The 14,011-nt window shown below is 52.5% G+C and overlaps 1 protein-coding gene across 3 annotated transcripts in view; it reads left to right on the top strand.

Annotated features, from left to right (window-relative positions):
* Positions 1-689: 689 nt before the first annotated feature.
* The window catches only part of ILDR2 (immunoglobulin like domain containing receptor 2), a 58,004-nt gene continuing 44,682 nt past the window's right edge, over positions 690-14,011 (top strand). For all 3 annotated transcript variants that reach the window (XM_082702732.1, XM_082702733.1, XM_082702734.1), the window contains exon 1: positions 690-871. In XM_082702732.1, the coding sequence (XP_082558858.1) occupies positions 826-871 (46 nt within the window). In that variant the 5' untranslated portion in view covers positions 690-825. The remainder of the gene's footprint in view (positions 872-14,011) is intronic.

Below are 14,011 nucleotides of genomic sequence, written 5' to 3' on the forward strand. Positions count from 1 at the left end.
ACATGCCCTCACTATGCCTCACAGTGTTTCCACAGAAGGTCACAGCACGGGTCTCCCTCGTACCTCTGAGCCTCTGGTGTCCTTGCATTGCCAAGCAGGGAAGCAGCCCGGGGCATGGGGGGCCCAGCAGAAGCCAACACCTTTGCCCAGAGGACCTGCTAGGCGAAGTCCGGGGACAATTGATGCCAAGTCCCCACAGGTCTCCCTCTGGGTCTGTCTGTCCCTGTCCCGGTTCAGGCTGGCCACAGCCACCTGCGTTCACCCCTCCCCCCGCCAGAGCCCCGACTCCCTGGGTTCCCGGACGCTGGTCTCCCTGGGAGCAGCCCCCGGCCCGCTCGGCCGCCTCCCGCGCACCCTCCGCCCCGGCGTACTTTGTTCCCAGGCGCGACCTCGGGGCCGGCACGTGACCCAGAAACTTCGGAAGCCCCGGGGCGGCGGGCGGCGGGCGGCGGGGAGGAGGAGGCGGCGGCCGAGCTCCCCCGCGCGGCGGGCTCTGCGGCCGGGAGGCGCTCGCCCCGCGCCGCGCTCACCCCGCGCCGCGCTCGCTGCCTGGGCGTGCGGGAGCCGCGCCGGGGAGCCGCGCCGCAGCCGGGAGCCGCGCCGCAGCCCGGAGCCGAGCCGGGCCGAGTCGAGCCCGGGAGCCCGCGGCAGCGCGCGCCGGGCGGGCGGCGAGGCGGGCCCGGCGGGCGGCGGCGCCGGGGGAGGCCGGGGGCCCGCTCGCGCGCGCGGCCGCATCCCCGCCGCTGCCGCCGGGTTACCCCGAGCCGCGCGCTGCCGCCGGCCCCCGCTTCGCGCGCTGCTCCAGCCGCATGGGAAGTTGGGGACATGGACGGGGTCGTGCTGGCGTGGACCGCCGTCTTCTGGCTAACAGGTGGGCGTCCTTCCCGACCCCCGCGAGCAACTTTGCGCGCGTTCCCTCGGGGCCGCGTTCCCACCCCACGCCCGGGTCCCCCCCGGCTGGGCTTCCAGCTGCTCCCAGGTCGGCGGTGATGGGGGAAGGGGCGGTGTGTGTGCGTGTGTGTGTGTGTGTGTGCGCGCGCGCGTGTGCGTGTGTGTGTGCGAGATGATGGAGGAGGCGGGGAGGACCCCGACACAAGTGAGACGGCCGAGGGGCAGGTGTTGCACTCCGCACGAGAGAGCTCGGCATGTCCTCCTCCGCACAACGGTTCTTCTCGGGCTTACCCTGACTTTGTGGGGCTGTGGGCCCTGGGAAGAGCCTGGTTGGCGGAGGGGGGAGGAAAGGAAGAAGGAAGAAGGCTCGGAGGAGACACTGATTAAGAGCACTGGTTGTCTGGAGGGGAGGGGCGCAGGAGCGTGTCTCCCCGATTCCTTCCCCGAGACGCGGGAGACCCCGCGGCGCCTCCCCGGGCTCCGGGGCTGCGGGGGGGCGGGATGAGGGGCAAGTGGGGGCCGGGGCTGATTGGTTGTGGAGTTTCGGGCCCTGCTCTCGCTCGCTCGGTGCCCGTGGGAGGAGCGGTCCCACAGCGGAGCCGAGCCGTCCTCCCCCAGGAAGGAGGAACCGCGGAGACACTCGGAAGGGAGAGCTGCTCCTGGCCCCAGAGTCGCTTGCTCCAGACTCCGTGGTTCTCCCTCCCTTTGGGGAAACTTTCTTCCCACCCGCCTGAGGTCTGGAAAGGTTCTTGTTGCCTGACGCCAGGGTCCTGCGAGGTCGAGGGGCCGGTGGCCAGGCAGGGTGGCTGGCCCTGAGACACTCACAAAGTGACCCAGCTTGGATGCTGGTGAGGTCGGGCGGGAAGGTTCCCGGAGTTTGGAAGAGACGAAGATTCCCAGCAAGGTGGAGACCGAGGGATGGAGAAGGGATCAGAAGGGTTGAGAGGACGGGGTGAGGGCCGTGCAGGGCGGGAGAGAAAGCAGAAAACAGCACCCCCAAAATGCAATTCTGTCCCTTCTGGGGGCACCAATCAGAAGATTTGGAAAAATCAAGTCAGTAGGAAGTTTGAAACATCTAAGGCAGTCATTGAAAGAGGGTAGAATGTATTTAAGAAGCAAAGCAAAAGCTCTATTTCCCTTAGCTCCAGAATAAGATTATTGATGGCCCCGTTTTTTTTCCTGTTCCAGATGAAGGACCCTAACGCTGGCTCTGCTCTGTGCCGCCTTGAGGCGCGGGGGTGGAGGTGGGCAGGCCTTGTCTGCAGGGTTAGCCTCTTCTCTGGGCTGCTCTGAGTTCGTCCCTCCCACATTATTCAAATATGAATCATCTCTAATTTCAGGGTTTGGCTGATCCATGTCTCCCCACTCCCCTGGCCTCCCAGTGCCTTCCACTTCCACCCGCACGGATTCTGAATGTCCTTGATTTGCCTCTACTTCTGTGTTGCCATACTGGGGGGCGGGGGGACTCGGGCCTGGAACTCATGTCACCACCTCCCTGAGCTCAGCTGGGCGTCCTGGCTCTAAGTCAGAGATGCTCTTCCAGACACCCCAGAGTGTGCCCAGAAAAAGCACTTGAGGTATTTGCAGGGAGCCGAAGCAGAAGGGGAACACGGAGCCCTGCTACATGGCTGATAGCATTTTATGAGGAAGGGGCCACGGGCCATCTAGGCCAGCCCTCATTTTCTAGAAATGGAGGCCCAGGGAGGTGATGGGCACACAGCACATGTGCAGCGGGACAGGGACTCGACCCCAGTTCCCCGAACCCCAGGCCGGTCCCATTTGTACTCTTTGAAGCTGCCTCTCTGGGTTTTCTTGGTCGGAGGGAGTTCTGTTTTGTGTTTATTTTGAGGGGAGTTGCTGCTCTGTCCTCGCCTTCTTTGCTTGGTACGCCCCCTGCCTGGTGGCCCGCAACAGGTCCTCGCCAGGGCCATGTCAGCTGTCAGACAGCCGGGCTTCCCTGCTCGGGCGCGGGAGGCCGAGGCTCGCTTTCAGGATCGCTCTGAGCACGGCAGCACCCCCATCCCTGCTCCGGCTCCCCGCTCACGCCGCCAGGCCGTCGCGGTGCCGCCCCCCAAGGCCTGGCCTCTCGGCCTCAGCAAGGTGGAGAAGCTAACAATGGCGGCTGGGGGTGGGGGGAGGAGCGGTCACGGAGGAGATGGGTTCAGGCTCCGCGTGCACAGAAAAAGCACGAGAGGAAAAGGTAAGACATTTCAGTGCGGCCCAACCCATGGATTCTCTCTTGAGGGGGTGGCACGGAGGGAGGGAGAAAGGGAAGGACAGATTCCAAGCGAGTCCGGGGCGGGGGCACACATCCATTCTCCTTCTCCCTCCCTTTGTCCTCCCCCACTTTCTTGGTCTCCTCCCTCCTCCTCCCCTGTTCGTCTCTCTTAATGCAGGCTGAGCAATTTCTCATCAACACTTCAGTTTTTTCCCTCAGCCTCAGGCAGCTCCTTCCTTGTCTTTCATTGCGAAATTCTGCTGTATATTTAGCCTCATGATTTCTTATTGTCATCGTGATGCTGCTTCCTGCACGAAATTGTTGTTTTGAACAAACACCGCTTCTCAGCTGCTATTTTAGCAACAGGTGCCATCCAGCAGTAGGACCTGAAGGAGGGTTCACTCGCTCTTTGTTCCTGAACGCGGGTGGCGTCTCCTCCTTGCTGGCAGCAGAGGCTGTGAGGAACGCCGGTGCTGTGTCCACTCGGCAAACACGCTTGCGGGCGGGAAGCAGGCCCTGCGTTGTCCTGGAGACTCTCGGGTCTCTCTGTGATGACGGTTGCTTGCTCTGTTAGCCTTTCGGTTTTAGTCATTCGTTTATCCATCCCTTCCACAAGCACATACTAAATTCCCGTGCTTTCCAAGTGTTGGGCTAGGTGCTGAGGGCAAAGAGAGAGCAAAGACCCAGTCCTTCCCCTCACAGAGCCGTCAGTCTGGTCAGTGACTCAAGTGAGTTTTCTGGTGATTTTGAAGATTTTATTTATTTATTTGACAGAGATTACAAGCAGGCAGAGAGAGAGAGAGGAGGAAGCAGACTCCCCACGGAGCAGAGAGCCCGATGTGGGGCTCGATCCCAGGACCCTGGGATCATGACCTGAGCCGAAGGCAGAGGCTTTAACCCCCTGAGCCACCCAGGCGCCCAGTTTTCTGGTGATTTTGATTGGGAAGCAGAAGGTCTTCCAGTCAGAGCTGTGAGAGCCACATGAGAGGCTAAGAGAGCATGGGCACCCCCAAGCCAAGCCTGAAGTGGGGATGGAGCCATCTTGAAGGGAACTCCTAGGAGAGGTGGTGGCTGAGGGAAGACACGTGTTCATGCCTCGTCAGCGGCTGAGTAAGCCTCTACATCCAGGTGCGGTTGGAACAGCCCTTGCACTCTGGTGGCAGGACACAGTTATGGAGTAGCTCGTGTCCGAGCAATAATGGAGATCTGCACCAAGTGCAGTGGGGGTACCTCACGGTGGCTCCTAACCCACCCTGTGGGGGAAGGACATTTCCAAGGGGTAGTTGAAACCTGGTCTGGTTTGCATTCGGGTAGATGCCCGGTGACTGTGTGCCGACAGGCTTGGAAGTGGAGAGTTCAAGTGTTAATATTAGTCCTGGAGAAGGAAGAGTACTGCTGACGCCTCAGCGTCCCTTGTCTCCTTCCCTGTCCTGCACACTTTTCATTTCTCTCCCTCCTCTGTTCTCCTTTTCCCTCCAGAAGAGATCTTGCTCTTACCCGAGCACCTTCTTTCAACACCATCACAGCCCTCCGCTCTCCCCTCCTTCTCTCTGGACCAGGAGAGAGGGCTTGTTTCAGTATCACTCTTTAGAGTTTAGACTCACATGATTCTGCTGGTTGGCTCATTTCTACAGGCTTGGAATTAGTAGTTGTAGCAGTTTTAGGGCAATACTGTGCTTATAGTCTTAGGGTAAGTACTTAGTGCTCAGTACTTACCCTAAGACTCAGTGTTCATAGTTTTAGTACCAGAACGTGGTTGGTGGGAGGAACCCTGACCTGGGCCTTAAGGTTTGGGTTCTAGTCCTTCCTGCCCCATAGACTAACTCTATAACCATGGGATCTGAGTCTCATAATCTGTTGAATGAGATGACTTCGGAGGTCACTTTCAGCTCTAAAGATGCTATTCTAAACCATAGTTTAGAATCTTGTCTCCACTTAATTTTGATGAGTTGGAAGTCATGACCAAAAAGTGACAGGTCCAGTCTTCCTTTTATAATTCGCCCAGGGAAAAGCCTATTTCTTTAGCCCTTCCCTGTTCATTAATGATTGGAATGAAAGACACCAGCTGGGGAGGGAGAGGTCTTGTTAGGATTTTCAGAGGAACAAATGGAATAGCACTCAGTGCTTGGTGGACAGGAGAGGGTCCACTCTGAACGATGAAATGTGGTCATCTGGGGACTGGTACAGGAAGGTGAGTTTTGGACCATATGGGATGAATCCCACTAGAGCCAACACGGCCCCAGGATGTCCCTTTGGTTTCAGGATGCACACACCTTTTCACTCCTTCCAACATTTTAGCTTTTATGTCTCCTTTTTTTCCCCAATCAAGAATATAAAGCAAGGTATGATGTGGGGGTTGTTCTTGCTTCTTTATATGCTATAATGCTTTCCCATATGTTAAAGGACTTTTATATACATTATGCCTTTTGATCATCCTAAGCAAGAAGGACTAATATTACCTATTAGTAATATTGCTATTCATTAGAACACAAAGGCTCAGGGAGGATAAATAACTTGTCCAAGTCCATGGCATCTTATTGATTAAAAGATCAAGAAACAGTGTCACTGACTTAATATGACTTGGTTGTGTCAAGGACCAGAATCCAAGGGAAACATTCTTTTCTGCTCACAGTGGGTCAAAGTAGAACTCTTGATTTAAGTGAACATACAGGGTGTCTGTTTTGGGGCACTGGGTCGTGAGGCTCAAAATTCACAGAACTCAGGGGAATGTTGCAGGGGAACGTGAGAAAGAAGAGCATTTAGTTTTTCCAGTTAGACCCTGAGATCTAAAGGCAAGGCGTAAATGAGAAGTGAGGTCCAGCAGAGCAGAGGACGTGACCCAGCGACAGCAGATACTGCTGGCATCTCAGAGCCCATCTGGGCCTTGGGGCTGGTGCTGTGTACCCAGGAGCCACGCAGGATGTAGCTGTGGCATGTGCATGCTTAACATTTTGGTCTTCAAGATAGCTCTTGGCTCTCTGAAAGTGGAAGAAGGCATTTTGGATGACTAGTGTTCTTTATGGGCCAAGAAACAAGGAAGAGCTGAGAAGAATATGTTGCTTCCCCTGTTCTCCTGCAGTGTCCGCACTCCTGCAGGAAGTGGTGCCCGGCCTTGGGAGTCGAACCCTTGCATTCAGCTGGGATCCTGCCCTGTCACTCCTCCCAGGCCCGTGGCTCATCGGGAGGCAGACTTAGAGGCCGTGCAGGGAGACGGATTAGATTCAAACTGACCTGGGTTTGAATACTAGCTTAATATTTTACCTGATTTTCTCTGGCTTTAAACATGGGAAATTAATTTACCTGTCAGGGTTGTTGTGATCGTTAAAGTGGATATGTAAAACTCCTAGCTCAATGTTTGGCACACAGTAGGCCCTCAACACGAATTATGAGCCCCAAAGAGGTGTATCAGTCAGCATTTTGATATAGCCATGAGCAGTATCCACATCTCAAACGCTCTCAAGAGCAGATATCTAGTTCTTGCTCAGATGACGTGGGAGCCGAAGTCAGCTTCAAGTCAGCTGTGAATTGGCTAGAATTGGTAGACTTGGCTGAGTTCCAAATGTTTTCTTCTTCTGAGGCCGAGGACGAAGGGTCAGTCACTGTCTGGGCAAGCTTGTGTTGTGGGAGAGGGCTCAAAGGGTCAGGGCGAGAGCCTAGAGTGACCAGAGCCAAAGCAGGCACATGCCTTTGAAGCGTCTGCTTGGACGCGTCTTAGAGCGTGCAGGTCATGTGGAAGAGTGCAGGGCTCTTGGAGTGGTAAGTGCATTGTGCCTACAGGGAGCAAGGCAAGCGTCTGGAGGGAAAACTAACTGGGAACAAATAATCTGATCTATTAACTGGGTTAAATTATTCAACAAATGTGCTGAGTACCTACCACGCAGCGGAGTCTTTAAAGGCTGCTGGGGAGAGTTTGTCGCTGATGACAGAGACAGAGCGCTGGGTAGGAAATTCTCAGGCAACTGCCCTGTCATTCTCTGGGGTGCTGGGACTACAGTAAGAGCGAGAGGAAACTTCTGGAGGAAGTGATAGCTGAGCGAGTTTGGAGGGATACATAGGAATTACTCGGGGAAAAGTGGGATGGAAGAAGGGGAATTTACAGATTTAAAGAATCAGGGAGGATGTGATCTGTGAAAATTCCAAATATTTTAGTATGGTTGGGGAATTTGGTGCCGCAGGAGGAATGAAAGAGAGCGGCCCTCTCTGAAAGGGGGCCGGTTGTCCCTTGTGCTCCTGAAGTGGCTAGAAGGCCACTTTGAAAGGGTCAGAGCAAAGGAGTTCCATGCTCAGATGTGCATTTTGGAAATATCGTTTGCATGGCAGTGTGGAGAGTGGGATAAGTGTGGGCAAACATGCGGCAGAGACCACGTGGGAGACTCGTGCAGAAAGAGAGGCAAGGCATACCGAGAGCCCGACGTGACAGGGTGCAGTGAGGATAGGAGAGGTGGACAGGGTGATGGCAGATGGAGGGGTGGTGGGGACATGGTTGGACCTGCACACCGAAGGGGCAGGAGTGCCAGAGACCCTGCAGGCCTGCGGCGTGGGATTGCCGGAGGTGACATTTTGGGGCATGAACTAACACAGGAGATGAAACACATAAGGAGGGAGATCAAGGTTTGATATTTTGCATTTTATAAAAGGACAGTCTAAGTTGCTGCGGCAGAGAAACTCTCAAATACAGAAACTCACACAAAATAATTTCCTTCTCTCTCCCGTAACAATTCAGATGTCCTGGGGGTGCGTCTGCCATTCCCAACATGCGGCTGCCCAGACTGCCCCCGGGACAGCCGTTCTCAGCCCGCCGGAGCGAGGAGAGGCCCAGGGCGTGCAGGTTGGCTTGCGGCTCTGGGGAGGTGGCCCAGAAGCTGCAGGTCACTTCTCCTCATGTACCTTCGCCCTGAATATTCGGTCACCACTAACTTCAGAGAAGCTAGGAGACTTGTAGTGTTTGGTTGGGTTGGCTGGCCGGATTAAACCCGAGAAGTTGCTTCACTAAGGGAAGCAGGCAGTTAGTGTCTCCTTCTACAGAGTGACAAGTTGGAGGTGTCCCAGCCACATGGAGATGAGGTCATGTATTTGGGTCTGGAGCTCAGGTGGGAGATTTAAACTGGAAATCCGGGTAACGAGGTGGTAGAGGTTGGCTAGAACTTTCTTATAGGAGATTTCTCTGTCCAAAGGGCCGGTGCATCCCAGAAGGCTGACCCACCCAGTGAATCAGTGAACCTGTGAACCAGGACAGTTTCCAAAGGAACTCTGTCTTGCAGGACAGGGACTAACTTCTTCCAGTGCAGCTTCAGTCCCACTGGAACGGAAGGTAGGCCAGCTAGATATTACTCATGAGCTCATGTCGATCTCTGGAAGACAAGGCCCATCAAACAGAAAAGAGATCTGCTTCTGGCTTTCATCTGCACGGTGGCAGCTGAGAATGGGAAAGCATGGCTCAGTTGGACACGTAGGACATATGCTTAATGAATGGCAAGCACAGTGTGCACGAGTACCAGCGTTATGGGCAGCAAATAAGAACTAGACCATGAGCAAGGCCTTCTTGGGCAAGGGCAATACTGACATTTACCATAGCACCGTAGAAGAGGGGGAACTAGCCCTGCCTTAGGGAGAAAACATACAAGGATGCTGTCATTTTTTTTTTTTTAATCTCCAAATGGTACATCTGGTCCCCCTAACCATAAAATGGCTTGAGTAGTCAGGTGTCCTGTGAGCCAACAGGAGAAGCTGATCCTGGCCAATTTAGGCAGGAAAGGAATTTGCTGGAAAGCAGGCGATTAACTTCTAGAACCAGTGGGAGAGCTGGATAATCAGGCTTAGATATTAGGCAAATACCAAGGAATGTCTTCTATTCTTTGTAAAGTGTTTTTATTTTATTTTATTCTTAACCCAGGTATATAGGAAGATGAATAGTTCCTCTTTTTTTAGCGGGAAAAATAGGTCCTATTGGCATGCTCTCTGCCTTTAAACCTTGAGCTTGCCGCCCGACATTTCTCCAAGCACTTTGCTCCCATCCTCACAGTGCTTCTGGGGGATGGACAGGCTTTATTTCCTCATCTGGACTGTGGACCCAACCCAGAGGAGATATGGGATACTTCATATTCATCTCCTACACTTAGAAAACCTGCCCATCGGTTGTCCCTAAGCAGTGTTTTAAGAAACTAGGACAGTCGTTAACAGTGTGAGGACAAAAGATAAACGTCTTAAAGAAGATCTAACTTGAAGCCAGGAAAAGGAAGGTTTGTACCGTCGTACTGAATGAAGCGAAAGCTTGGGAGTCTGAAGGTCAAGATATCCTGGGAAACATGTGATTCTGAGGTCAAAATCCCACTTCTGGGACTTCCAGACTTAAAAGATGCAGGGGCTGTATACAAAATTTCTGAAGATGCCTCTCTTTACAATGATGATTTTCCATGACCTTCAGCAGTGATCTTTGTTCTATAAAATGGAGCTGTGCGGGGCGCCTGGGTGGCTCGGTCAGTTAAACGTTTGCTTCAGCTCAGGTCACGATTCCAGGGTCCCGGGATCAAGTCCCATGTCGGTCTCCCTGCTCAGAGGGGAACCTGCTTCTCCCTCTGTCTTTGCCCCTCCCCCTCGCGTGTGTGTGTATTCTCTTTCTCAAATAAATAAATATTTCAAATAAAATAAGGTAAAATGGGGCTGTGCTTCTAGGTCTCCCTCCCAAAGATGCTGGCAGGCAGGAATCGCTTACCAATTAACGAGTGGGGAAAAGGAACTTGCTTCGGGGAAAAAGGAAATTGCTAAAATAAGAACAGCTTTGCTTTAGATGCCGCTTCTGTTGTTCTTGCGGGAACATAGCTCCTTGAGTGTGGGATCCTCTTCTTCACGGGAGAATTGGGGCAGGACCTTATCTTGCTGCACGAGGGGAAGCCGTGCCTGCACGTGGAGCTGAGCTTCCTTGGCCTAGTGAGCCGCCGAGCTGGGGCCGCTCTCTGAGCTGTCAGTCACCGCGCTGCTTTCAGGCGGCTTTTCTAGTAATTTGCCAGAAACCCTTCTGTGCCGGGCAGCCTGCTAAGAAAGGTCGTTTAGACTCAATCCTTCATTTACTCTTCCATTCTTTGATTCCTTCCCGATTGTGGGAGCTTCACGCGTGTTCTGTGGCTTGGCTCTGTCCTGGGGATCAGAGTCAGCTGAATCCTGGTCCCTGCCCTCAGGGACCTTAGAGTCAGAAGTAAAGTTTATATTGAATTTCTCAAGATCGGGGACTGGTCTCTTAAACTGATTTTCCCAGATCTTAACACAATGTTTTGAAATATGATTTTGATTGAATTTGAACTTAATAGTCAAGGGCAGTTTTTCTGTGCATCAAGCGCACAGTGAAAACTACAGGAATGGTTTGGGGGGGTCTGAAAAAGAGAACTCCCTCCCCTGCTAATGCCCAAGGGCACGGAATCTCCAGTCTTCACTTATGACCTTCCCTATGCTGTCTGGACAGCTCTCAGTCAGGAATCCCAATTTTTACAGGTGCCTCCTGTACGGAATGACCCTACCTTGCTTCACTTCCTCTTCTGTCCTTTTGCCGACTTCTCTCGCCGTATCTCCCCAGTGTTCTGCAATACTTGCTTTCATTTGTAGGATGACACCCAGATTCTCCCCACACCTCCATAAGTCTCTTTCTAAGGGCACCGACACAGACGTCCCTTACGGCGTCACCAGGGCCTGGACTCTGTCCCAGCCTTGCAGGACCCACACTCAATGCTGCTTTCTCTCTGGGCTGCAGCAGAGAAAGCTGCAGTTAACTCCTTCAGTTACATGCTCTCGGGTCTCCCCAAGGAAAAGGAGTGACAGATTGACAGGATGGAAACTGTTTTCGTGCGTCTGGACTGTGCTTGGGGCCAAATCTCAGGGAAGACCTTACATGCCCTCTCTAGGCATTCAGATCTTACCCTGGAAGCAATGGGGAATCCATGGAAGCCTTAAAGCATGGATGGACATGATTCGATTAAACCCGTAACTCTAGATTTGGGGCTGGAAGTATGGGGGCCACTTAGGAGTTAATGAAGGTATGTGTAGAGGGATGGTCAAGGGCTTTGCCGCCTGGGTTCCTACCTGACCGTCACTTGCTAACCCTGAGATGGTAGGGAAGATACACACATTCTCTGAGGTTCAGGGTTTTTATCTATAAAATGAGTATGATAATAATACTACAAAATACTTTATAGAACTTTTGGAAAAAATGATGAAGATACTGCATGAATAATGCTTAACACAATTTCTGACACGTAGTAAGCATCTCATGATTGGTATCTAGTAGAAGGAGTGGAACCCTAATTTAAGGAAGTGACGTGGGGATCGAGAAGGGTCAAATTTGAGAGATGCTGACATTTAGTGACCAACCAAATGTACTCGGGGACAGACAGGAGATCGCCCAAGCTATGACTTCTGGCTGAGGTGATAGGATGGAGGTGCACTGGCAGAGGAGCTAGAGAGAGGCAGGGGGGAGGGATTGCTTTCTAAGAAACGAGTGGGAAAAGGAACAAGACTGGGGTTGGACATGTTGAACTTGAAGCATCTATTAAAACGTGCAGATGAGGCCTCAGAGAGGTGAGAGCCTGAGACTTAGTGATAGTTGGAACCGTGGGAAGGAATAAGGTTTCTTAGATCAAATGCACAGATGAACACCACGAAGACGCAGACCTTTTGTTTACCTGGCATACAAAAACGTTCTTATTAGCCTGTAGAGACTCTAGCATAAGAAGTACTAGGTTTTGGTGTCTGACAAGTGGTGAAATAGAAAAAAACTCTGGAGGAGTTGGGACCAGAGCTCAGGAGAGGAACCTCACCCCAGGGAAGATCTCTTGGAAAAGGGAAGCAGAGGGAGGGTGTTCCCAGGCCTGATCTCAGCGTGTGTGCGGCCTCAGGCATTTTAGTGTTTGCTGCAATTACGCACTGTCTCTGAGGGGCCTGATCTGGAGGTAGGAATGGAGGTCCCATGAGAGGTATTTTTTGAAGTTGGGTGGTTAGCCACGTCAGTTTCGGATTTGGTTCAGTCATGAGTAAGGGATAGGAAACAGTCCCCAATCCTCTAGAGAAGGGGCTGGTACCGTGGCCCAGGCAGGCAGGCTGGAGCTCAGAGTAAGCATCAGTCCGTGGTTTGCAAATCGGAAGGAAGCTGTCCAAGATAAACACAGGTTAAGGGAAAGAGATGCGGCTTGGTGGGTGTAAGGAATCAAAGCCCTTCCCTGGAATTCAGGGCTTGGGCCGGAAGAGCAACCAGACTCCAGCCTCCGGTGGGAATGGGGTTCCTAATAGGCAGGGCCAGGGGAGGCTCAAGAATTGGGTGGCACTCCTGGAGCTCCAGCTTCACGGAGCTAAAGCAGAGATGGGCATTTTCAGCTTCTCTCTAATTCTTCACTTTTATTTTCCTCAAAGGTCCAATCCACTGCCATTTCCTTGAAGTTTCTAGTCCTGTCCTCTCCCGTTGTCCAGCTCCGTCCTTAGCTTAGGGTCCCGGGGTCCCATTACACCTGCACGTGTGCACACGTGGTTACCCTCCATGTTCTGATTTCCAGGAGGTGCACACGTGTTGGTGCCGTGAGGAGCACACCAGGGCACCGTCACTGTGCAACAGCTCATTACCCGTTCTAACATTCTCGCGCAGTCTTGCCCATCCTGCACGACACGCATTCAACACCTCCCGTCCGGGCATCTGTGCTCAGCAAGCTCTCGGTTCACAGCTTCACCAGAAGTCAGCAGACTGTTCTTGACGGCAGCAGCCACAGTACATTTACTGAGTGCTCACTGTATACCATCTTATCCTGGGTGCTTAGGTTAAATCTTCATGTAACCCTCGGTGAGCTCCATAAGGTAGTTACAATTTTTATGTACCAATGAGGAAATAGTCACCAGTGAAGAAAGTGAAACTTGTGAGTTGAGAAATTTGCCTTCGGTCACGCAGCTACGAAGTGGTAAAGCTTGGAATCTACTTTAGCGCGAACTCCTGATTCCATGCCTTTAGCTCTCATGTTATAAAAAGGCAGATGTTTCTGAGTGTCTATTCCTTATTTTGGGGAGCATGACTTTATATTGTATGTCATAGAACAAGCTGAGAACCAACGAACTTCCATTAATAATTAGAAGAGTCCAAGGGTGCCCGGGTGGCTCGGTCATTGAGCCGGCTCTTGATTTCAACTCAGATCGTATCTCCGGGTTATGAGATCCGGCCCTACGTTGGCTTCCAAGCTGGGTGTGGAGCTTGTTTGAGATTCCCTCTCTCCCTCTGCCCCTTCCCGCTCCCTTTCTTAAATTGAGGGAATCCAGTGGCTTGGTCAAGCAGCTAATCTCATTAACAGGGGACAGAGCTGGGAAGGAGGTTATTGTTAGTACTACACTAAGGAGCAAAACCCCACACTTGACTGTCAAAAAAAGTCCCTCCGTGAAACAAAACAAACAGAACACGCTACAACACTTTTATTTAGCGCCTGCCTCCTTTGCTGGTTTTATTTATCCTACAAAGACTAGGGAATGGGATTTTCCAGGTAGAGCCTGAACAGGTAGCAGAGAAGAAAGGTGGTGTGGTCAAATACAAAGCGTTGTACTGGGAACCATGTCTGTGATTAGCTCTCCAGCCTCAACCAGGGCTAGCTGGTCTCTTCCCCTCTGTCCCTTTTCTGTTACCTGGAAAACTGGAGTGCGAATAAGGATTTGGAGAAGAATGACAAAGTTAAGAACTAATGCAATAGAATTTAAGGCGAAACTGTAAAGAAATTTATTTTCCCAATCCAGCTCTGTGAGTTAGGGAGCAGTGGAATGAACCACATCAATATGGGGGGGGGTGCGGTGGAAGGAAACAATGGAGCCTAGAAATGGGGGTTCTTCAGTGAGCTTCCAGAGAGGAGTGATTTACCCCTTGATGGGGCTGATCGGCATATCCTGACTGTC

Source organism: Mustela nivalis, assembly GCF_964662115.1.
Source record: "Mustela nivalis genome assembly, chromosome: 16".
Taxonomy (NCBI): Eukaryota; Metazoa; Chordata; class Mammalia; order Carnivora; family Mustelidae; genus Mustela; species Mustela nivalis.